Genomic DNA, 24,819 nt, shown 5'->3' with positions numbered 1-24,819 from the left:
TATTCGTGAGTACTACATACCTGCAAAATATTACAACCGTCCATCAAGCTTTAAACTGGCGCTACTTCTAGCGACACCAAACAGATCAATATTACTTAGACTTGCAACCTTCATCATGAACGCGTTTAAAATACGCAGTGAGTGGGGACAGTGAATATGAGATATTGCATGATCTTGTTTTATGTGTATGCTATTTTTGTTGTTTTTGTCGATTGCTTAAAAAATAGTAATAATGTTTTGTTTTTTGGAAACGTTAATGTGATGCTATGTATCAGAGATGCAACGATTATGCATATAACTGTTTGCAGATTTGCGTGTGGAAGGGCATGTGAAGGGATAGATGGAGGGATGAATAGATGGATGACGGATGAATGGTTGGACAGACAGACGGATGATTAGATGGATGGATGACAGAGGGACATGAGATGGATGGAAGGATGGATGGATGGATGGTTGGATGGATGGATGGATGGATGGATGGATGGATGGATGGAAGGATGACAGAGAGACATGAGTGAAGTGTGACAGAGACTGGATTTTGTGTTGATGCATTACTGTCCTTTTTCAAACGTTTTGCTGTTGTAAATGCCTGTTTTCACTGTCGTCATGTCGACTGTCATTACGATGATGATGATTATTATTATGATTAATATTATTATGATTATTATTCATGAAGCATGTAATTTTGAAACTTTGTACACCCCGAATTGAAATGGGCCCAAGGCCTAATCAATAAACCATCCAGACTCCAGACTCCAGACTCCAGACTCTCTCTCTCTCTCTCTCTCCCGCTATCTCTCTCTCTCTCTCTCTCTCTCTCTCTCTCTCTCTCTCTCTCTCTCTCTCTCTCTCTCTCTCTCTCTTAAACTTTTGGAAGATGTGATTGGAAGACGTAACTTTCTAAAAAATGTTTGAAAAATAAAAACAAATGGAAAAATCATAGCAAAGGGATTTTACTCTCAAATGCGTATCTACCTGCATGAGTGAGTCAATGGCCTGTACTTTGACGTCAAACTTTATCCCGAATACAGCACTGACGCTGAAGTCTGCAAATGGAACAATAGTGAAAGTGAATTAAAAAGACGTCAGTAACTCTTTTATTATACTGCGCTGGGTGAACGTCGTTTAATAAGAGATCGTGCTATGCAATCTTAGCATTTCAATTTGCATAACTTAATAAATATGCATTTAAACTGCCATTTACAAAATTGATAGGTAAAGCTGATCAAAGATGACGGCTAAAAGCATTTTTCTTCGGCATACAAAATATGTTCACATCATGCACACTTTTGCAGGTTCTTTTGTCAATTAACTTTAATAAAAGGAATTCTTCTCATCCGATAAAAGTGACTTCTGTCAGAACTTTTGACCTTTACGTATAATTTAGGAGATATTTCCCGTTTCTATTTTAATCTCTCTCTCTCTTTTGTGTTGTGTGTCCATGCGTGAATGCTTGTATGTGAAGGAACCGGTTTGCCTTTGAAAGTAAACTGTGAAGGCTTTTACGAGTACCACTATGTAATCTTTGTCCGCCCCCCCCCCCCCCCCCCCGATCAAAATAAAAGCACAACCACAAAAACTAAACGGTATGAGTACAATTTAGAGTGGGCAATGTCCTCTTCATCATTTGTGATTGGTTGATTGGTTTGTAGGTTGTTATGTTGGTTGCTGATTGCAACAATGTCACCTCCACAGAAGACAAAGGCCAATCAAATGTTTACCCAGTGTGAGTATATTAAGGGTTTCCAGCTAGCCAAGTTTCAAAAGCCATAGCTTAAAAAACGTTTGGAAAATGTTCCATATTTTGACCCGAATTCGAACCTGAACTTGATATCTGACAAAGGCCAAGGAGATTTCCGTAAAAAAAATGTGTGACGTTTCGAATTCACAAAAAAACCATAGTTGTTTTGTCTTTTGTGTGTTTTTCTAAGTGTTTGTTTTGCTTATGTGTTTGTTTGTTTGCTTGTTTGTTTGTAACTTGTTGGTCTGTTTGATCTGTTTGTTTGTTTGTCTGTTTGTGTTCTTGCTTTTGTCTAAAGGCGGATGGTCTAACGTTGGATTATAGTTAACAATAACAAAAAAATGAAAGAGATCTTTCGGCGAGAAGTATGTAACTCACGAATGTCCAATTGTATAATGCCGAGTGGAAAAATATATTTAAACTCAAAGATGGGTAAATGAAGCTCTCCTTTCTCCCCGGGTAGAGGGTAATGTCCAGCATCTTTGAAATCTTTGGGAGTCTTCAGTTCTAGCTCCGTTTCTTGACTCGCTTTGTCCTCGTTCGTCTGAAGCTGAACAAAACAAATACAGAACATGGTGTACAGCACACTGCTTTTCGTATGCACACGCCGGCGCTACGCGCTTTGTTCAATCATTACATTTAGCCAAGTTTTGACTAAATGTTTTAACATAGAGGGGGAATCGAGACGAGGGTCGTGGTGTATGTGTGTGTGTGTGTGTGTGTGTGTGTGTGTGTGTGTGTGTGTGTGTGTGTGTGTGTGTGTGTGTGGTGTATGTGTGTGTGTACGTGTGTGTGTCTGTCTGTCTGTCTGTCTGTCTGTGTGCGTGTGTGTGTGTAGAGCGATTCAGACTAAACTACTCGACCGATCTTTATGAAATTTTACATGAGAGTTCCTGGGAATGATATTCCCGGTTTTTTTGTGTTTTTTTTCGATAAATGTCTTTGATGACGTCATATCCGGCTTTTTGTAAAAGTTGAGGCGGCACTGTCACACCCTCATTTTTCAATCTAATTGATTGAAATTTTGGCCAAGCAATCTTCGACGAAGGCCGGACTTCGGTATTGCATTTCAGCTTGGTGGCTTAAAAATCAATTAATGACTTTGGTCATTAAAAATCTGAAAATTGTAAAAAAAAAATGTTTTATAAAACGATCCAAATTTACGTTCATCTTATTCTTCATCATTTCCTGATTCCAAAAACATATAAATATGTTATATTTGGATTAAAAACAAGCTCTGAAAATTAAAAATATAAAAATTATGATCAAAATTAAATTTTCGAAATCAATTTAAAAACACTTTCATCGTATTCCTTGTCGTTTTCTGATTCCAAAAACATATAGATATGATATGTTTGGATTAAAAACACGCTCAGAAAGTTAAAACGAAGAGAGGTACAGAAAAGCGTGCTATCCTTCTCAGCGCAACTACTACCCCGCTCTTCTTGTCAATTTCACTGCCTTTGCCACGAGCGGTGGACTGACGATGCTACGAGTATACGGTCTTGCTGAAAAATTGCAGTGCGTTCAGTTTCATTCTGTGAGTTCGACAGCTTGACTAAATGTTGTATTTTCGCCTTACGCGACTTGTTTTTTTCTTTCTATTTGCTCTATAAATCTCTTAGCGCACTGTGATATTTCAATAACTGAAATTGTCAGTAAGTGCTCTAACAAACTCCATTTTGTATTAATGTGCCTGTGCCCCTTCTTTCGATTTGAAAAAGATTCTTTTCATCCTTTATTATAGTGCAATGTAGCATTTCATCTCCACATTACCAAAAGATGCATGAGCCTAATTATATCGTCGCTTTAATTCAAAAACCTGGTATCTCAATTTTTGAGGTTTTGAAACAATCGTGAGCTCCTTTATTTTTTTGCCCATGTGGTGAGAAATGCTAGTATCTCCTGCTGCTTTTTAAAGTGAGACAAAGTTATAAAGGGGTCATTCCATAAAGCTGTGTACCAAAAGTGTGACATGCATCGTGAAAATTGAAAGTGTCTGAATAGGTTGTTTTTATGGTTTATGTGAAAGATATAGACATATGCCACGTTGCCATGCTAAACAAAAGATAATGTTATGCTTTTTTTTAGGGTACGAGGGGTGGTCGGAAAGTTGTGTAACATCACACATGTTTAACGTAACATAGGATCCAAACACACGAGACAGATAACAAAAAGCCATAGTATATAGTGACAAGCTTTATTTGCTTCACATTTAGAGCTCATTCCAAGGGGGTAGAGGGTGCTATACGCTAGTGAAATGAATTTGATATCTGATGCAACTCGGTTCGCCCAGTCAACGTCTTCCGGACGTAGAAGCTAAATATTACCAGGCAGGGAATGCTTCTTTTATCCCAACTAGCAAACAAATTAGCTTCACAAACTCTATTTGCAACATAATTAGATCTGATGACTTTATTTTTGTCGTTTTGAAAAAGAGAAAAATTAGAACAGTGTGTTCCAATTTTGATGAAAGCTTCAACGGTTTTTATGCTAAACTCTTACAACTGGCAAAAGACTAGACTACAGACAATAGCCTAAGACTTGTCAAAGAGACGTGAAAAATGTTAACTTTAAGTGCGATGAATCGTGAACATGTTTCGACGCTACATTCTTCCCTCGTTGGTAACGACACATTAAACGTTCCACGCCTGCTGCGTTCCAAAACTTAATAACATTGTTTTATGGACATACCTTTCAGCGATGTTGTAGAACGTCGGATGCGAAAGAAACAACAAATCTGATGCGTGCGTAAGTAACACACTTTAATTTGTACAATCCATCGTAACCAGAACAATTGGAAACGAAGCTTGGTGACGTCACGCGAAAGGCAAAATCACAGTCAAATCGTATCGATTACACACGGTGCACATTCTAACACGTTCACATCACATCAGTAATGGCTGATAACAGACACAATCTCATATTCCAGCGTACTGAAGTTATATAGGCATGCTCGCGTAGTTCGCGGTTGGTTTTGGAAATCAATGTTACGTCGGAAAACCGTTATTTTTGACCGATCTAAATGCACACTTCAAATAATTGGTGGGGCACACAGCTAAGTGCATATGTCTGTGGTTTCATGCTCGCATTTCATTGGTTGCCACACGGATTAAACAAAACAACCACTAAGTAAGTCACAATTCTGACGCCATTTTTGACGCCATTTTCTATGGGTTTTTTCATAAAAAACACAAACCAACCAGACGATCTCCTTGCTTTTATTATCGCTATCTCTTTGATCAATTTGCAGTCAGCTGATATACTTGTTATAGTTGAGAAGCAAGGGTAATATTCCGAAATCTATGTCTGAAGTCATGACGCTCTAGTGGTACACAGCTTTGTAGAACGACCCATTGACGAAAACTCGTATCTTTTTTATTTCAAGGGAGCGCCAAAAAAGCCCACTTTAAGTTAACTAATGAGGTTTTCGTGCCACATTTGGACAGAAACTATGTTTTAACATGGAAGATACGATGTTGCTACTGTTGTACACATTATTTAGCTTACACATATTTTTTTCTCAAAAATATTCAATATGGCCACTGAAGGTTAGGTAATAAAGGGGGAAAAAAACTCGGAGATACTAATTCTAGATGGCACCTTTGGATAAAAAGCTCCTATATCTCTATATTTTCTCAGTTGTAAAACTTGTATCGAATATCATTAACAACTGATATTGACTCACATTTAGACTGCTATTGCACTGTTCTTTAGAAAATAGCAACCCATGAATTGAAGTTATATTTTAGGCGGCAAATTTTTCTCAAAACAGCGAAAACTGAGTATGCAATAATAAAAAAAACGGATAGACTGCTAACGTTCCAATATTCATAACAAACAAAAACAAGAATGGTTAGTTATTGAAACGTTTAAATTAACAAAAAGAACATTACAATCACAGGTGAGGGCCCCAAAGGGTTTAAAATCGTGATCGTGATTGGCGTTTTTTGACCTTTCTGTGACCGTGATTGCCGAAATTTCCATTTCTGTGATCGTGATGGGACTTTGCCCGTGATCCGTGATGACAAAAAAATCAAGTCTCGTGATCGTGATCGTCATTTGTTTTCGTGATCGTGATGGGCATTATTGCAAAGCATTTTATTTTCAACGTACATTTTTTCACAGCTGTATCACTCTATGATCCTCTATTCGTCAAGGAGCCAATCCCGATTGAAGGGAAGCAACAACACATTCAGAAATATGATTTTGACAGCGATTGCTTCCCTTTAAGAGAACCAATCACACACAAAAAAAGAGATCCAATCAGAAGGCAAATTGCAAAAATCTGCCAAACTTCATCCAATGGAAGGGCTTCGTGCAAAAGTTTTGAGTGCATTCAGTCAAATTCGAATTCGAAGATCAAAAATGGCGTGCAGCGGTACTGTCATCGAACTTCTGTTATATTGTGTGGATTCAAGCCAAACCAAAGCAGGCGGCGAGAATGTCTTCCTTGGTGGAAAGGTCAGGCTACGGGTCGGTCTTTCCGAAGACGAAATATCAAGGTATGTTGATCTATGTTGCTCTATGACTGTCACGTGAATGTAGGCAAAGATCTTGAAATTTGTTCAAGATCTTTGAGTTTGAGTGAGATCATTGACATTGTCGACATTGCCACGTCCGGCTGTCACTCGCTCAGTGTGACCTCGACTGGCTCGAGATCGAGTCTGCGTGTAGCCAAAACCGAAACTAGAAATGTGTTTTTCATCCCAGCAACATGGACACGCTTGGCATAGATTCTAATTGTCGCTCAGTCTTTGCATTAAGCTTGGATTAATTTTAGCGCCTGTAAACTTTAATATCAACAATGGGTTAAATTCAGAAACAATGGCGGGGAGAGGTGCCAGTTTGGGTAACTTGATCCTCATGTCAAAGACGATCAAAGTCATGTTCGTTGGGGATTCTGTCAGGCATGCTACTTTTCCAGTAATTGCCGGAAATCCGATAAAGCCGTTTTCAAAATCCGGTAAAGTCACATTTATTCCGGTGAAGTTGAAAAATTTCCGCAAAGACGATCCGTGTGAATATCGCGCAACGCGACCGGGCGCCGGTCTCAATGAAGCCAGCGCACAGTAGTGTTGTTTTCACCAGTTTGGAGGTGTGTTGAATGGTGGTGGGGGGAGGCTAAAATGGGATTTTTAACAAGATCACAACACTATTACAGCCCAGAATGCACCAGATTGCACAGATTTTAACTGTTTTTTGAAAACATTTCCGGGGGGGCATGCCCCCGGACCCCCCTAGTTGGCTCGCCTGCTTCGCAGGCTCAGGCTTGTGGCTTCGCCACTGGCACTGCGCGCTTCTTTCAGGTAAAAAACATTTTTGGCCTGTAGCATTCCTGTGTGTTTTTCAAGGCCATGAAAACAGGCGATGGTGTACCTCAAATTGTATGGCAAAGTTGAAAATAAAGAACCCATCACACATACATGTACTTTAATTTCAATCCACCCAATAGTTTTTCAGGAAATGGGTTTACAATATTTAGCTCTGGAAATGTGAAATTGTGCAAGTATATATTCATGTGTGTGAGTGAGGGTTTGGGAGTTGAATGTGTATGAGTGGAGAGAGAGAGAGAGAGAGAGAGAGAGAGAGAGAGAGAGAGAGAGAGAGACAGAGAGAGAGAGAGAGACAGAGACAGAGAGAGAGAGAGACAGAGAAAGAGAGAGAGAGAGAGAGAGAAAAAACAATGAAAACAACATTCTTGTTACTGATTACAAATCATGATATGTATTTCTATGTGTGTATGAAAGAGAATTAAAAAAATAATAATAAAAAAGTGCAACAGTTCTCACTTTGTGTTGAATAAACAATAGATCCAGAGGAGCGAATTACTGTGTGGTTGTGTTTACTTTGACACGTGCTTTCTGTACATGCAACTTTTACCGTGACCGTGATTTGCCACTGGTGTTCGTGATCGTGAAAACAAAAATTAAGGTAACTGTGATCGTGAAAGCTAAAATGTCCCTTCCCGTGATCGTGATGATACCCCCCCCCCCCCCCCCCCCCTTTGGGGCCCTCACAGGTACTTCGACCCGAAGGTCTTGAAAGTGGACTGACAGACAAACATTTTATCTTTCCATGTGCATGCCAGGTGAAACGCTTAATTGGAAGTAGAAAAACTCTAGATATAAACTGTGACAAATGCAAAAGAGAGCAGGGAATCAAAATTCCTGATAACACGACGGTGCACAACCGATGTGCTGTGAAACCCGTTCATATTTGTTTGCAAACTGTCATAAACTTTGGCAATAACATTATTAAACGAATAAAATGAGTGCCGGCTGCCGTACCCAAAACCGTCAGCGGTCGTTGCAGAGAAGCGGGGCGGCCATATCAGTGCACTGCTGGCGGCCGTAACTGCTAGCACAGCGACACGTACCAAAACAATACACATGCTGTTTTCCTCAGCCGATGACACAACACACTTGCATATTGGGACACTGCTATTGATGCATTTCAGTTATGATACATCACATTACCTGACCAAATGACCTATGTAGCTTCAAGCCTCTTGTAATCTCCACCATTTAAAAAAAATCCCCAAATCGAACTATATCAACAGATACGACGCTGTCACAAATCTAAAACATAAGCCTCAAAAATTAAACCGATAACATGTTAATTAATCCTCATGCAATCATGAATCCGCTCCAGAACAAATAAACTTTCAGTGCTGGCTTAAATAATTACGCCACAGTAATTCATGATTAGTTTGGAAGTTACACACTTTTCGCGCTCGTAACCTGGTTGACTTATACCGGACTGCAGAATGCTGCCGTAACACACGGCGATTATTCTGCGGTAACATTTCCCCCCGCGTGAGAAAAGTCTGCCTTGTTAAACGTTTTGTTCTCTTGCGGTTACTGACAATATCGTTATTGAAACAATCACAGAACGCAAAGAGTTCTATAGAGCAAATCTCGCGTTTCGTTTAATAATTCATTTTCTAGATTTGCTCAAAAAGTTCTTAAAACATTTGTTACATTTACGGAATTGTTGCAACTCAATTGTTGAAACCATTTTTTTTGTTTAAACTATGACCAACCCGACTTAATCGTACTTTGATCTATGGCAAAGATCGCGTATTTGGGTTATTCAGGACACAATGGTGGCGGAAACTGGTGCTGACCATAATTGGAGAAAATATGGAACCGCCAGTTCCCCAGCATAAGTAGACATGGCTAATACAAGTAACCGTAGTGGTTCACATTAAGTTTGCCCAAAAAATTCAATGCAGACATCACAATACAAGGTTTAGTTTTTTGTTCAAAGCTAAGCGAATACTCATGATCCTTGATGGCCAAAAGGTATGAACGGATCTGGGTTACCAAGCTTTTGACCTATTTTCCATCTGCGAAACAATCCTAAGGGTATTTTCTTCAGCAGCCATATGCACGCGGGACCTGAGTAACTAAGTCTAGAATGCTCACTGAAACTGAGGTTACATAAGCCTACTGGGGTGATGAGAAAAAGAAAGTTTTTTTTAAAGAAGAGATTAACTGACTTGTATAAACACAGGATATGGCAAACAAACAGACGCGGGCAGACAGACACCAAAAGAAGGAGACAGAGTTAGAAACGGAATCTGAGGGAAAACCACAAATGTAATTTCAGTACACAAACAGGAACAGCTTACATGGGAAGAAATGGTGTCCTGAATTCCAGTTATCTGTCCCACAACTTCGCCAGCATCTATGTTAAAGTCGGAGAGTTCTTTAGACAATGTGTCTAAGGGTATGGTTTTCAAGGCAGCCATGGTTTCGCTCAGGATAGCTGTGGTTCAAACAGAAATACACTTACAAACGGCTTACTATGATAATTACAGATGACTACATATACCACATGGCGAATTAAACTCATCCTGATTATAAACTATTCGTTAGACTGCAAAAGAAGAGTTTGTATTGTTTTTATCTTTTTAAAAAATTGCAAACATGCGAGTTCTAAAAGCAAATTACGCGTCAGTATTGCGCAGTAGGCTACGATGGAGTTATTTGTTTTGCAATATAAAAACGACGCGTCATAAAAAAACACCTAGGCAAATGCGTTTGAGTACAGATCTTTTTGATGAGACCGTTTATTTTAAAACCTGTAATACGAATGGCGATCCATTCCCCTATCATATTCAACAAAACGAATTGAGTTTGCAGAAGGCAGTGTTTGTACAGTGGAACCTACAACACAGACACCCCCCCCCCCCCCCCCCAATTCAAATTCACAAAATCAAGGTTCCTGCGTTAAAATAGACGGAAAATCAGAAAGCAGTACACGTTTTGCATATCATTAGAAAAAACAATCAAAACTGTATCCAAAACATTCAGTTTTGTTCACATATCTTGTCTAATATTGTGCTGTGTGATGCAGTTCACGTCGTACCTTCTCTGGTCACATCAACATTTCAGAGGTGTCAGCTTTTAACATGTCGCACCTTTTTCGACAATAACTTTCTTTTTGACCTTCTTAACGTTTTATCAATCACCAAGTTGCTGTTTATTGTGTATTGTTGTTTCTTGTCTCGAAATCCCACGGGGTACACGAGACATATTCAGCATTGACCTCATTCTCTGTTATCAATAACAGTATAATGTATAATCTGCCTCATTTCGTTTAAGATTTTTTTTAGTTTTTAGTGTGATGGTAAGTTACAGGGCCGGACCCAGGAGGGGGTTCCAGGGGTTCCGGAACCCCACCCCTGGAAAAAGCATGTACCTTGCTTTGAGTGTTTTTTTGTTTGGTTTTTATTTTAATAAATTTTGTGTGTGTCTCTAACAAATTTTATTCAATGTGAAATCCGATGAGAAAAAGGTACCCCCCCCCCCCCCCCCCACCAAAACAATGCTGCTCTTAACCCTCAAAACTAGGCCCAGAATGCACCAGATTGCACAGATTTTAACCGTTTTTCAAAAATTTCGCTGATTTGCCCCCCCAAAAAAGGAGGAACCCCCCCCCCCCCCCTTTACAACTCATTTGGTCCGGCCCTGAGTTATGTTGACGTTTCTCGTAACAAACGTATTGTTACTTTCATTTATTTTTTAGATTTACTCGCAAAACATGCAAAAGACAACATCACCCGTCAAAATAAAAATAAATGAACGCGCCCCAAACTTGACGTCTTTTCCATACATTGAACAGAAAACATGTTTCTTTTACCAATCTGCACTGATTGAATTTATTGATACTCATTCTTCAAGGTAAGACATTTCGAGTGTGATTCGCAATGGCAAATGTAATCATGGAACTACTAGAAATAAGAACAAGAAGAATTTATTTCGCCATATAGCATAAAAGCCATTGATATTTGTCACACACACACACACACACACACACACACACACACACACACACACACACACACACACACACGTACACACATCTTAGTTATTTGAAATATGATTGTTCAGTTTCCGTTCACAATCTACAGACAACAATGGTCATTAACATGCTCTTACCTCCAGCAGAACGTTTCTTTCTTCCAAAGGGGTCAAGCTGGATGAATCTCACTAGCATTTCGTCTTGTAGACACTGATCAACTGAGCAGGCCTGTATACCGAGAGACAGCCAGAGCTTCTTCCCTTGCCAGAGGGTGATGACCTTGAACTTGATTGTGAAACCCATCACCTTGAGACCAGGGGACAGCGTTTTCTTGCCTGTTTTACACATATTCACATATCTTGAGCACAATTACGGTTATTCGATGTAGTGATACACAAGGACCATTCTCCCAGTCTGTTTACCATTGGAAAGCCCGTACCCAGTAAAAAGCTACATTCTATATTGTGCTGTGCCCAACCCCGTGTGTCAAACGCGGTAAATGCATGATGCTTTCATCTTTGTTCAAGTAAAGGAAGCCAAGTCAAAATTGTTGTCCTTTGCAAATAATTATTTGAACTTTCGTTTGTTACTTCTCTTTGCCCATAATAGCAAGACACATTCTCAGCATTTGGCTAAAATCTTTAACAGTCCATTTTAGCTTGTTGAAAATATGGTGGACAGCACATTGGGTGCACTGGGTAGATGTGTTTGTTGGGGGTATACTGTTCTTGAAGTATTGGAAGAGATCAAAATTGACATGTAAAGTGAAAAGGAAGGCTTGTCTGATGGTTAAATTGTTGATTCAGAGTCAAGCAATGACGGTATGCGCCACCACCACATGTCTTGACACTACTGATACACGTAGTTCTGAACATGAATGACACTTTGTAGTAGCAATTTCACAAAATAACTTACAAATAAAATCATTTCATGAAAATGAAACTCAAAAAATGTGTTACAAAATAAACGTAAACTCTATGAGCATTGATTCTGTGAATTGTCAAGTTCGTCATTGAAACAATAACAAAGTGATAAGGATTTGAAAATTAGGCAGGTGTTCACTTACTTTTCTCCTGACCCAATAATAAAATATAGCTACTACTCATTGGGTTAATTTACAGCTGTTATGTACAGAATAGACTTTGCCTTTATGAATACCATTCCAAATCGCTATCCTCGTCAACATGCAGAATTGTTTGACAGTTGTGATTGTGGGGGGGGGGGGGGGGTTCGCGGGCGACGTGTGTGGCTGAAAGTGGGGTTAATAAAAACATTTTAAACAAAAACATAATGTTGGACCTAATCACATTATAATACATACCATCATGAGAGGCATAAACACTCTTGCCACTGCCTGTTATTTTAACTGTTCTCTGATAAGGATAGGCTTCGACCGTGACGTCAAATATTCCCTTGACCACTGCACTGGGTAGGCTGACGTCACATTTGAAGCCGAGGCAGTCCTTGTTGGCAAAGCACGTTGCACTACGGGCTGATGCCAGCGCGTTGCCAAAGGATGGACAGGCTGAAAGTATGCCAATGACTTCGTGAGAAGAATGAAATGGTCTGCAACAAGTTTTCTTCTAAACTCGATTGCTGCAGTCTCATGACAGCTATGCCGTTATGAACACATCTGCAGCAATGTGTGAAAGGAAACTATGTCAAGTGACGAAGTCGGAAGCGCAGGTAGTCTCTCTCTGTCTGTCTCTGTCTGTCTCTGTCTGTCTGTCTGTCTGTCTGTCTGTCTCTCTCTCTTTCTTTCTCTTTCTCTCTTTCTCTCTCTCTCTCTCTCTCTCTCTCTCTGTCTCTCTCTGTCTCTGTCTCTCTCTCTCTCTCTCTTTCTTTCTCTCTCTCTCTCTCTCTCTCTCTCTCTTTCTCTCTCCCCCCAAATCTGTGTCCTGTTTTGGCATGGCTATCCAGAGACTGCAGTGTCAACGATACGGATCTTGTCATGTTTTACTTGAATGATGTCCGTTTTGCGCGCGGAGGTCTAATATCAAATGTTTTACAATTGTTGACATATTTGGATCAAATGTGCGGGGTGGGTGTTTACAAGGTATTATACCCATTACACAGTTTTTTACCCAAAGTGGGGGGTGGGCGTTAGTTCACTACTGGGTACTTTTAAGGTACTTTACCGTAAAATCATATATATACAATAGCATAATGTAATGTGCACGACTACATAATTTAATAACGTAATTACGTAGTTTAATAATCACATAGAATAGCGACTTACAAGCTGTTTCAGCTGAACAGCAATCATTCTCATTGCAAGAACATGTCAGTAAATTCATTTGTTGCAAGTGTGAGCCCCCCAAAAAGTGTTTACTGACGAAAAATGAATTACTTGTTGCTTTTAGTACTAAGCTACTACTGAACAGATAATCTAAAGTTGATTATGGATGGAGAACCATAAAATGTCCAAATATTTCTTCAAAGGCATTACTTCCAAACCGCAAAGAAATTAAGAAGCAGAAACAATAATTCAAATTATGTAATTTAGTTACTGACATTCAAAGTTATTGTAAATCATTTAAGTATTGAACAGGTTCTAGAATATAAAAAGAAAGAGTACAGCCCTCCAAACGTACCTGAACGTGAGCTGGTTTTAAGTGCCATCATCATCCCTGTTCTTCCTCCAACGAGCGCGTTAGACCCAGCCACCGACCCAGGAGCGCGTCTCTTAGATCTGGACCCGAAGATACCATAGTCTGGGCTAGTCAGTTTCCCGAACATGGAACCCACCTGACCAAATGCATTCATAGCTGAGCCAATACCTTGCTGAACCTTTCCTGAGCCAAACTGACCTGCCATCTGACCAAATGCATTCATGGCTGAGCCAATACCTTGCTGAACCTTTCCAGAGCCAAACTGACCTGCCACCTGACCAAATGCATTCATGGCTGAGCCAATACCTTGCTGAACCTTTCCTGAGCCAAACTGACCTGCCACCTGACCAAATGCATTCATAGCTGAGCCAATACCTTGCTGAACCTTTCCAGAGCCAAACTGACCTGCCATCTGACCAAATGCATTCATGGCTGAGCCAATACCTTGCTGAACCTTTCCTGAGCCAAACTGACCTGCCACCTGACCAAATGCATTCATGGCTGAGCCAATACCTTGCTGAACCTTTCCTGAGCCAAACTGACCTGCCACCTGACCAAATGCATTCATGGCTGACCCAATACCTTGCTGAACGTTCCCAGAGCCAAAATGACCCGCCATTTGACCAACAACGGAACCAAGCTGACCTGATGCACCTATTACTGAACCGACAATGGACCCAGCACCTCCCGAAGATATTCCTTGAGATGACAACAGACGACTGATTCCTCCAGTCGCTAGGGAAAGAAGCCCCCCAGGAGACGGGTTCTGGATGAGGTTTTGTGCCTGTCCTACCAGTCCAGTGACCTTGTTGACCGTGTTGAGAAGCTCGCTTCCTCCAAACGATCCTGCAGCTTTTTGGGCCATATCCACAACGCTGTTCAAGCTGAACTTATCCGTGCCGATGTCCCCAAAGAACTGTTTCATGTTGTCTCTGTAAAACAAGGATGTGTTCTTACTGTTTTGCACAGCCCAGTCTATTTAGCAATTGGTCAAATAGTATGTGACATTTTTACGCGAAGGCAAAATATTCTGAATTTTTTAGGCATGCTTCACTACTGTAGTTTAATCAAGTCTGTATCTAGAATGAAACAGATTCTGTGATTGTCAGATTGCCCAAACACATATAAATCACCCGTTATCAATTCTCATTGTATTCACCCACTGTACACGAACTAGAGGATGGTATTGATATACGCTGAATTAATCTCAGCTTGCCCACAACGCGAATTCGGAAAGTCGGAAAAACACAGAGATGATTGTTTTATGCCGAATAGATAACATCGATGAATAATTGTAAGTGATGTATGTTATTCTAAAGATTGCTTCTGGGACAAAAAGAAAGTTATGTGATTTTACTACACATCGTTCTCATCAAAATAAAAAAATATCGGATTAGAACTACTACAGCAAAAGAAAACGGATCGTGAAACCGTAACGACTTGATTCTCGCAAGTTCCGAAAGTGAATCATAATAAGAAATATAACATGTTACCTCGTCGCATTTGTAATCTTGCGCAAAAAAGGTTTTCGTAGACCGACCACATTACTGTAAATTACTTATATACAAAAGCACTGATATGCCAAACAGATTGAATTACAAGAACATTGAGATGGTTCCATCTAAAACTTATCGGTCATGAATTAAGGGGGGTGTGGGTGTGGGTGTGATTAACGCACTTTAAAAGCTTTATTGAAGACCTCTGTCGCTCTGCTCCGTCGAGCTTCGTGTTGGCTTTGGACGGGCTTCAACTCCGAATGATGGCCTTAAAGTTTCAAATGGAAGCATTTCAACTATTTAGTGGCATGGATAAAGAAACACGCATATTTCACGTGTTCAGTGCTTCTTATGGAAACATACTATTTGCACATGGCCCACATGATTTGATCGTGCAGTTCAAAGCATGATCTGTTGGAGATTAAAGAAAAAGAAGAGAAGAAGCCATTTCAGAGAAGGCGTCTTGTTCCCAGGAAGATTCACTGTGCTGTCATTTAGACACATTCTGCAATGATAAACTCAAAAATATTCCGTAACACTGAGTATAGGATAGCGCTTACTTTCGGCAAGCACTTCTACGTTTGACTCCCGATTCTGTACAGTGCTGGCAATCATCCATAACGGCATCAGACGGAACCAGCAGGTAAAAAAATGCAATATTCCCTGTCCTCCGGAGCGAAAAAAAAGGCAAACAAAAACAACGACAATGCATAGACAACTATCAGTCTACCTTTCAACCACAACAGAGTGTGTGTATTGTCACGCTGCAACTATTTGCAAAAACCTGGCAAAACAACTGGACGTTCAAAAACTACTTAAGGTGTGCTTTGTATAAGGTGCCATGAGAACAAACCCCAAACCGAACTGTGTATCTTATTGAGCAGTTTAAGGCCGATTTTTTACTTGTTTTTGGACATGAGTGTCGTTTTAATGACTGAAAGAAAACTGATTGAATGAAACACGCAAAGAAATTAAAAGTTCAACAACATTAACAAAAATAAGGCTGTCCTAGACTTACACTCCATCTTTGAACAAATTCTTCAGGTTTGCTGGATCAGAATCAATGCCTTGAACCACACTTTTGGCGATGCTCTTCAAAGGCCCGAGGTATTCGTCAGGTATAAGGTCTATGGCTTTTACCAAAAGCTTCTTGCCAATGTCCAGGAGCTCTCTGCCGATCTTTTTCAGTACCTCTATAAAACCTTCTGTCAGTTTGTCAAAGTCGATTGTGTCGAAGAGGTGCCTGAAGATGAAGTCTTTACACTCCTGTGTCCACTTGGGGATGGGTTGCAAGCGGTCGAGAAAAGGCGAAGGGTCCACGTAGTAACAGAGGTTGGTGTCCTCCGAGTTCCTCTTCATGGCCAGAGCAATGTGTGACTCGGAGCATTCACCACGACCTGCCACTTTGCCGATGACCTGTAAGAATCGAAACATGCTTACCAAATTGTCTTAAAAGGTAAGTCAGAATGCATGTATATTATCTTAGTGATGAACGCTGAAAGCCCGCGTAGAGATTACAGGTACTGTCAAAGCACAAACTGACATCACAGGGCAACATGAGCTACCAGGAATGCCACTCAACCTTACACCATGAGTTTGCTTTGTCTTGTTTTGTTTGGGTATCCCCTACCTCTGAGGACATGCACTCTAAAATGTTGTCATTCAATAAAATAGTCGAAGATATTCTGAGCTTCGGGTATATCTGTAATGTTCTTTTTCAATTGCACTTTTGTTGTCTTGAATACCTCTTTTCTTTCCCTCTATTTCTGCATAACTGTGTGCTAGAACTGTACGGATGCAGCTTTGGTAGAGTCGATGGTAGAGATTGGAACACACTGGCGATTCCTGTAAATAAACCTCTCACCCTTTCAGCCGTTGTATTCTCAATATTTGTTCCACCAATGAAACTACTAATCGTCAACTTCTATTTAAAGTGTGTAGGCCTTAGAGCATTGATTTTAAGCATGAACATATATTTTCAAACTTTAAGAAAACTCTGGTAATTACCTGTCCTGCATCCACGAATATTCCGGAAGAATTGATGGACTCATTGAAGTTGATGTTGGAGAGAATGATGTCATAATCCGTAAAACCTGAAGTTGCAGGTTTAATTGTTGCAGAATTTTCTTCAGTTTTGGTAAGGAGTCCTGCTACTGGGCTGCGCACCTGAATTGCAATGTTAAATGCTAAATTATTTTATAACAGTAAGGCTAATGCGTCTGTTATCGACAGTTAAAACGATATTGGTGAATGTAGTTCTTTTATACGAGGTTGTCACCAAGCAACAACTAAAGACGAGGCTGACACCTGTATTCTTCAAACTGGCAAAACAACACTGCTAGGCACAACAGCTGAACCAAATAAATGTGTATGAGTAGAACATGAGTTGTTCTTCAATTTGAGATCAAAAACGGGGTCACTTTTACTTATTGTTATTTTTTGTGTATTTTAGTGTCTGAAAATTTGCTTTTGCGAATTTGATTTTGGTGGGTGTCCTAGGTCTCCGGTACACTGCATAAACAGTAATTCATGAAAAATGAAATTCTTTATTTCACACCGTAGGGGAATGAATTACCCTTTTGGCAATATACTTGGTTTTAATATAACTTGCCGCATCACAAAGATCTACAGCTTAATGTATGTGTGTACGTTTTTATGACGAGTAGTGTGGAACAAAAGTGTTCAAAGTATCAGCTGTTAACACAACAGTAAAAATGTGAAAATCAGAATAATAGCAGTAGCAGTTGAAACAGAAGAACGCAGTACACATGCGTAGGATAAGCTTGATCACCAACAACATTAAATTAAAGTTATTGTTGTGTGAAGATCATGAAGAGAAAGACAACAATCGGGTGGAGGCAGCAGAAAAAGAAAACTGGGAAAAGGATTACGAAGAGAAGAGGAAATAGATGGGGAAGACTAATGATAGCATGGACGAAAGCGGGAGGCAAGAACAACGAGTGACGAAAAGGGGTGTGCTCGTTAAAGATCCCACGATTGACGAAAGGGTCTTTCCTGGCAAAATTGTATAGGCATAGATAAAAAAAAAAAGTCCACCAAATACCCATGTGACTTAGAATAATAGGCCGTGAAAAGTAAATATTCGCCATAATGGCTTGAGATTTACTGGCCGATGTGAATGCGTGATATATTGTGTAAAACATTTCATCTCACACGGCAGAAATTAATATGTAAAGCGCTTAGAGAACGTCAAGCGCTATATAAATCTCCCATATAAATAAATAAATAAATAAAATGCGAGAAGCACGGCGCCGTGAAAAGGAGGTAGGGTGGCAACACAGAGATAATGGTGACACGGGTTGAAGAAAAAAAGGTGTGTAAAGACGAGGAGACAGATGAACGAGAAGAAGACAGCAACAACAAAGATGATGATGAAAAAAGGAAGTGAGAGGGAGCTCGGTGAAGAAAGAGAGAATGAGCAGATGAAAGAGTGAGAAGAGGTGGAGGAGGATGAAGAGGAGAACCGCAAAGCAATTGTTATTAATAATAAGAGAAACAAAAACAAGTCGCGTAAGGCGAAATTACTACATTTAGTCAAGCTGTGGAACTCACAGAATGAAATTGAACGTAGTCCGCCGCTAGTGCAAAAGGCAGTGGAAGTGACGAGCCTGTTTGGCGCGGTAGCGGTTGCGCTGTGCTTCATAGCACGCTTTACTGTACCTCTCTTCGTTTTAACTTTCTGAGCGTGTTTTTAATCCAAACATATCATATCTATATGTTTTTGGAATCAGGTACCGACAAGGAATAAGATGAAAGTGTTTTTAAATTGATGTCGAAAATTTAATTTTGATCATAATTTTTAATTTTTTTAATTTTCAGAGCTTGTTTTTAATCCAAATATAACATATTTATATGTTTTTGGAATCAGAAAATGATGAAGAATAAGATGAACGTAAATTTGGATCGTTTTATAAAAAATAAAAAGAAATTACAATTTTTTTATTTTTAATGACCAAACTCATTAATTAATTTTTAAACCGCCAAGCTGAAATGCAATACCAAAGTCCGGCCTTTGTCGAAGATTGCTTGACCAAAATTTCAATTCTTTTGATTGAAAAATGAGGGTGTGACAGTGCGGCCTCAACTTTTACAAAAAGCCGGATATGACGTCATCAAAGACATTTATAAAAAAAAGATAACAACTCGTCCGGGGATATCATACTCAGGAACTCTCATGTAAAGTTTCATGAAGATCGGTCCAGTAGTTTTCTCTGAATCGCTCTACACACACACACACACACACACACACACACACACACACACACACACACACACACACACACACACACAGACACACATACACCACGACCCTCGTCTCGATTCCCCCTCTATGTTAAAACATTTAGTCAAACTTGACTAAATGTAAAAAGGAGAGGGAAGATAATGGCAAGGAGGAAGATAATAACGTGGATATAGAATTATATTATCCACCTTATTATGTGATAAGTTGATTTTAGTTGTGAACTTATGTTCAATTATGCTTTGTGATCGTGTGTTTCTGCTATTAGAAATGCGATGTGGTGCCAAAAATTGAAAAATACAAATTGCCATGTTTATGTAAAATAGAAATGGACATTAAAGTTTTCTTATCTTATCTTATCCTGCTCTTTGTCATTATCTTTTTTCTCCTGTATTTTGTACTAATCAAGAGTACAAAACTCAGGTGGTACCTTCCAGCCGGTCTTCAGACTAAGCTCGACACCAGGGTGGCCGTAACGATAGCAGCTGGTGGGGTATGTGCCGCAGCCACATCTGCCATCACAGTCTCGCCTCTGGTCGGGGAATGCGGGATGAAACTTCTGGCCGAACAGTGCACTGATCCGGGACTTGACCATGTCAATACTAGATCAAATTCAAAACCAAGAAAGGTAAGTTTTTCCCCTGAGCTAGCTTTGATGTGTTCACGTAGGAGTTACTCCCAAAACTACAAGAATCCACATAGATATACAAGACAGCATGGATATACTCTGGCGGGGATTACCTCATGAGGCAAAAAAGTTGTCCCAAAATATAACAATGATCATTTTCCTTCCAAATTTTTCTTTAACCAGATCTTCATTTAACTTTCATGCCGAGTAAAGAGGAGACCGAGCATACTTGGGCTACCAAATTAGATTTCATATCTTTCTTTTACTGTGAGACGGGAATCGAATATGGCGGACATGCAGGACCGGGGGAATTCAGAAAATTGTTGCGTTTAATTTTTCTACAAGACGTCTAATAAACATTTCTGTGTGGCACAAGTCCCTTGTCAATGTACATCTCGTAGTTCACATGAACATTAAAGAAAAAAAAGGTCAAATATCTATGCAGAGGCAAAATAAATAAGTACATGTTTCACCTACTTGGGTAAGAGGGCAGCACAAACTCACACAGGGGTGTACCCTAACATCAAATGACAGTATAAGTTTACTCACGCTTCCTTGAAACCCTCGAAGCTGGATTTGAGAATCTCTGTGTAGAGAGCCTGTTTGTCGAAGCCTTCCTGGATCTCTTTGGAGCTCCCCATGGATTCGCTCAGTTTATCGATCACAGTGTTAGCTTTGTCATCCAGATCTTCGACTGCTTTGTCTATTTTTGAATTCTGAGAAAACAAGAAGAGCAATTGTTCATACAGCTCAACTTTCATCAAACGTAATATAAATCAAAAACATAAATTTGCTTTTCTATAGCTATAAAAAAAAAACATAATGCTCAAGAAAACAATGGTTGCCTACATGTTGACCCAAACGTGACCTTATTGTGACCTGTATCAATCCATTTAGTTATACCATGGATACAAAACTGCCCCCACTTGCTCCACCCCACCAACCAATCGTGAATATGACATCGTGCAGAAGAACCACAGTTAAGCACCACTTACGATCTGTTGGCCCATTTCATCAAAAGGGTCCGCTTCTCTCTTCCTTCTGGTGTGGTCAGCTCTTAGTCTTTGAACAAGCTGCCTGGTTGTCTCTGCTATGTTCTGCAGTTCCTGTCCTGCGTTCATGAAACTGCTTCTGCTTCCTGAAGACAGACGGAACGCGAAGGTAAACTAATGTGTACATGCAAGATGTTCTGTGGCTTTTTATATTTAGTCAAGTTTTGACTAAATATTTTAACATCGAGGGGGAATCGAAACGAGGGTCGTGGTGTATGTGCGTGCGTGTGTGCGTGCGTGTGTGTGTGTGTAGAGCGATTCAGACTAAACTACTGGACCGATCTTTATGAAATTTGACATGAGAGTTCCTGGGTATGAAATGCCCGAACGTTTTTTTCATTTTTTTGATAAATGTCTTTGATGACGTCATATCCGGCTTTTCGTGAAAGTTGAGGCGGCACTGTCACGCCCTCATTTTTCAACCAAATTGGTTGAAATTTTGGTCAAGTAATGTTCGACAAAGCCCGGGGTTCGGTATTGCATTTCAGCTTGGTGGCTTAAAAATTAATTAATGACTTTGGTCATTAAAAATCGGAAAATTGTAAAAAAAAATAAAAATTTCTAAAACGATCCAAATTTACGTTTATCTTATTCTCCATCATTTGCTGATTCCAAAAACATATAAATATGTTATATTCGGATTAAAAACAAGCTCTGAAAATTAAATATATAAAAATTATTATCAAAATTAAATTGTCCAAATCAATTTAAAAACACTTTCATCTTATTCCTTGTCGGTTCCTGATTCCAAAAACATATAGATATGATATGTTTGGATTAAAAACACGCTCAGAAAGTTAAAACAAAGAGAGGTACAGAAAAGCGTGCTAACCTTCTTAGCGCAACTACTACCCCGCTCTTCTTGTCAATTTCACCGCCTTTGCCATGAGCGGTGGACTGACGATGCTACGAGTATACGGTCTTGCTGAAAAATGACAGCTACTTGACTAAATATTGTATTTTCGCCTTACGCGACTTTTTTATATTTAGTTTTGATGATAGATAGTTTCTCCTCAGTCCTGACCTCTAGGTATTGGATTGTCAAATAAAGAAACAACTCTATCGGAAGAGGATCGCTCGTGTAAACAAAATAGCAGTTGTCTCAACCTCGTTCAATTACAGATCCTAACCACACACCCCCCCCCCCCCCCCCCCACATGCATCTGCTGGTTTGGCACGTTAACTTTTGTGGTTTGAGGCTTAACTGTCCACTAGACATTAAATAAAACTATTACAAAACTCACTCGTTGAAAGCTTCTCATCATTCTGTTTTATATATTTTAAGTTTAAGCCCTCCGGTGTTAATCTACCACAAAACAATAAATGAATTGGATGTACCAGACAAGAAGGCAGTGGCCTGTTTGAGGAATGCATTTCCTTGCACAACTCTTCCCATCGCCAGCTGGAATCTAAGACAGAAAACAAATAAAAAGAAAACTGCATTCACACAGGCTTCAGCGTATCTAACCTTTCTTTTCGACATCGGATCTCTCTCTCTCTCTCTCTCTCTCTCTCTCTCTCTCTCTCTCTCTCTCTCTCTCTCTCTCTCTCTCTCTCTCTCTCTCTCTCTCTGTCTCTCTCTCTCTCTCTCTCTCTCTCTCTCTCTCTCTCTCTCTCTCTCTCTCTCTCTCTCTCTCTCTCTCTCTCTCTCTCTCTCTCTCTCTCTCTCTCTCTCTCTCTCTCTCTCTCTTAGAATGCTAAATCATTTATCTTTCAAATGCGTTTTAATTTGTTAGCCTGTGATCAGCCGTTTGCTTGCAATAAGCGAATGAAATTAGGCGGTACGCCAACAATGACGTCTTTTTGAGCCGCTGTTTTGCATGCTTTGATACAATAGATGTTTTGGGTTACCCAATGTGATTGTGGCATTAAGAATGCTGAATGATTTATCTTTGATAGTTAACCTGCTGAAACACACTAATATGGCTTTTGGGGGGGAAAGACAGTGTGAATCGGTCTTTAAACCTCATGAAAGAAAGAATGAGGTTTGGCGAAGTATGTGCCATTAATTTCACTGTTTACATACCTTCAGAAACGTACAAATGAGAGAGGACGAACGAGAAGCAAAATCTTACCCCATTTTCGCTCTTTCTATGAAGGAGAACGCTTGTCTAGGAGCTTCAGACACATCTCCAAGTTTGTCCATGACTGTGTTTATTGACTGTTGGATTTCTTTTTCAGCAAAAGGTAAAGCCACAACTGCTACGTCCTTCACATTCTGCCAAAAATATATCAATATATAGAAAGTGACGGAAATTACTATCGCCAACACTGCATGGCTACACAAGGGTGAATGATGATTTCAAACATGACCGAGAAAAAGACACAGATACTCAGACAGGCAGGCAGACAGAAAAACAGACATATAGACAGGCAGTTCGGCAGACAGGCAAAGATACGCAAACAAATCGTTTAGGAGGGGGGGGGGAGGTGTTAAAGTCAAGAAGTGCAAATCTCCTCACAATAACGATTTTTCTTGATTTTGGTGTTTTGACAATTGTTTAAAGAAGAAAGTTTGCTTTTTCTGTGCATGTTTGTATAATAGTTGTTTTTAAAAGGTATTGTGCTTTTTTTTATAATGAATAACTTTTTTTACTTTTTACGAAAAAAACCGTTAGTATAACAATTAAGTTAAAAAAGTTATAAAATAAAAATTATCAAAAACGCACATATGCTTTTGTAAAGTCGGCAGCGCTCAAACAATTGCAAACGACAAAACTGTAAGATCAAAAATTTGACAGGCGTGGCATTTTTTTTTTTAAACCTGCCTTTTGAAGCCTTTTGATGGCCTTTTTGGCCGTTACAACGAGAACGAATACATAAATCATCTTCTAACGCATCCTGACCTCAGGTCAAAATGAGTTCGGCTCATTCTCTCCCTGACAGGATGCCTTGAGTTTAGAGCTTTTTGTAATGTGTTATGGATGTAAGCAGATTCGCGATCGTCGATAATGATTTTTCATGGTGTTGTGTAATTTTGTAATTACAAAGGAATTTTTTTGTAAGACAGTTTCAAGGGAGCTATTTTTTCGCGGCTGTAGTTACTGTGCAAACAACTCTAAATATGGCAAAAGTGTCACGTGATATTCAACCGTTTGGTTTCGGCGTTCGCTGAAGCAGACGATTTTTTCTGTAGTGATGCAACCATATATTACGGTCTCCTTCCCAAAAGTTCGACTTGTTTTGACCTTAGAACGATGTCTTTATCATAACTCATATGCCGTCGAAGTCGGCCAATCTGCAATTATTTTCGTCTCGCGAACACGGCTCGCAAACAACATAAGGGAGATAACTTGTTTTGATAGATTCGCGTAGGATTTTTGCGTCCGTCCAGAGAGATGACTGGCAAAAGCCGTTGAGCGATGTAATCAGAATGCTTCTTATGTGAGTATTTGCAGTTGCTTCTTTTTTTTACAGAAACAAAACCAGCATTAAGAAACCGTTTACAAATTTCACAACCGTGTCTCCTTTTAACGAATGAAAAAAAGGATATATTATTAGTTTGCAACAGCATTCTTATCCTGCCTTAAGACCATTGCACTTTCAGTTTTAGACACCATTATGTGGGTTTAAAATGTTGTAAAGTGTATATGTATATTTCGATGTTTATTACCATTTTGATTTGGAATTGTGTACAGAATAATTTATTTATGACTGTTTTTGTGAGGCGCTTGGAACTGTTTTAGGATTTGCGCCATATTAGTATCCTCATTAGTA

General features: G+C 39.6%; 1 protein-coding gene across 1 annotated transcript in view; it reads right to left on the bottom strand.

Annotated features, from left to right (window-relative positions):
• Nucleotides 1–24,819, bottom strand: part of LOC138979052 (uncharacterized) — a 93,753-nt gene that overhangs the window by 44,941 nt on the left and 23,993 nt on the right. Inside the window, exons 13-25 of the mRNA XM_070351862.1 lie at nt 23,178–23,320; nt 22,441–22,511; nt 21,046–21,188; nt 20,600–20,766; nt 19,853–20,024; nt 17,169–17,327; nt 16,180–16,577; nt 13,648–14,597; nt 12,375–12,578; nt 11,191–11,388; nt 9,378–9,514; nt 2,120–2,291; nt 976–1,046 (exon numbers count right to left, since the gene is read on the bottom strand). Coding sequence (XP_070207963.1) covers nt 976–1,046; nt 2,120–2,291; nt 9,378–9,514; nt 11,191–11,388; nt 12,375–12,578; nt 13,648–14,597; nt 16,180–16,577; nt 17,169–17,327; nt 19,853–20,024; nt 20,600–20,766; nt 21,046–21,188; nt 22,441–22,511; nt 23,178–23,320 — 2,985 coding nt within the window. The remainder of the gene's footprint in view (nt 1–975; nt 1,047–2,119; nt 2,292–9,377; nt 9,515–11,190; nt 11,389–12,374; nt 12,579–13,647; nt 14,598–16,179; nt 16,578–17,168; nt 17,328–19,852; nt 20,025–20,599; nt 20,767–21,045; nt 21,189–22,440; nt 22,512–23,177; nt 23,321–24,819) is intronic.

Source organism: Littorina saxatilis, linkage group LG10, assembly GCF_037325665.1.
Source record: "Littorina saxatilis isolate snail1 linkage group LG10, US_GU_Lsax_2.0, whole genome shotgun sequence".
NCBI lineage: Eukaryota > Metazoa > Mollusca > Gastropoda > Littorinimorpha > Littorinidae > Littorina > Littorina saxatilis.
Note: the sequence above shows the minus strand (reverse complement) of the source record. Positions and strands in the feature narration are given on the sequence as shown.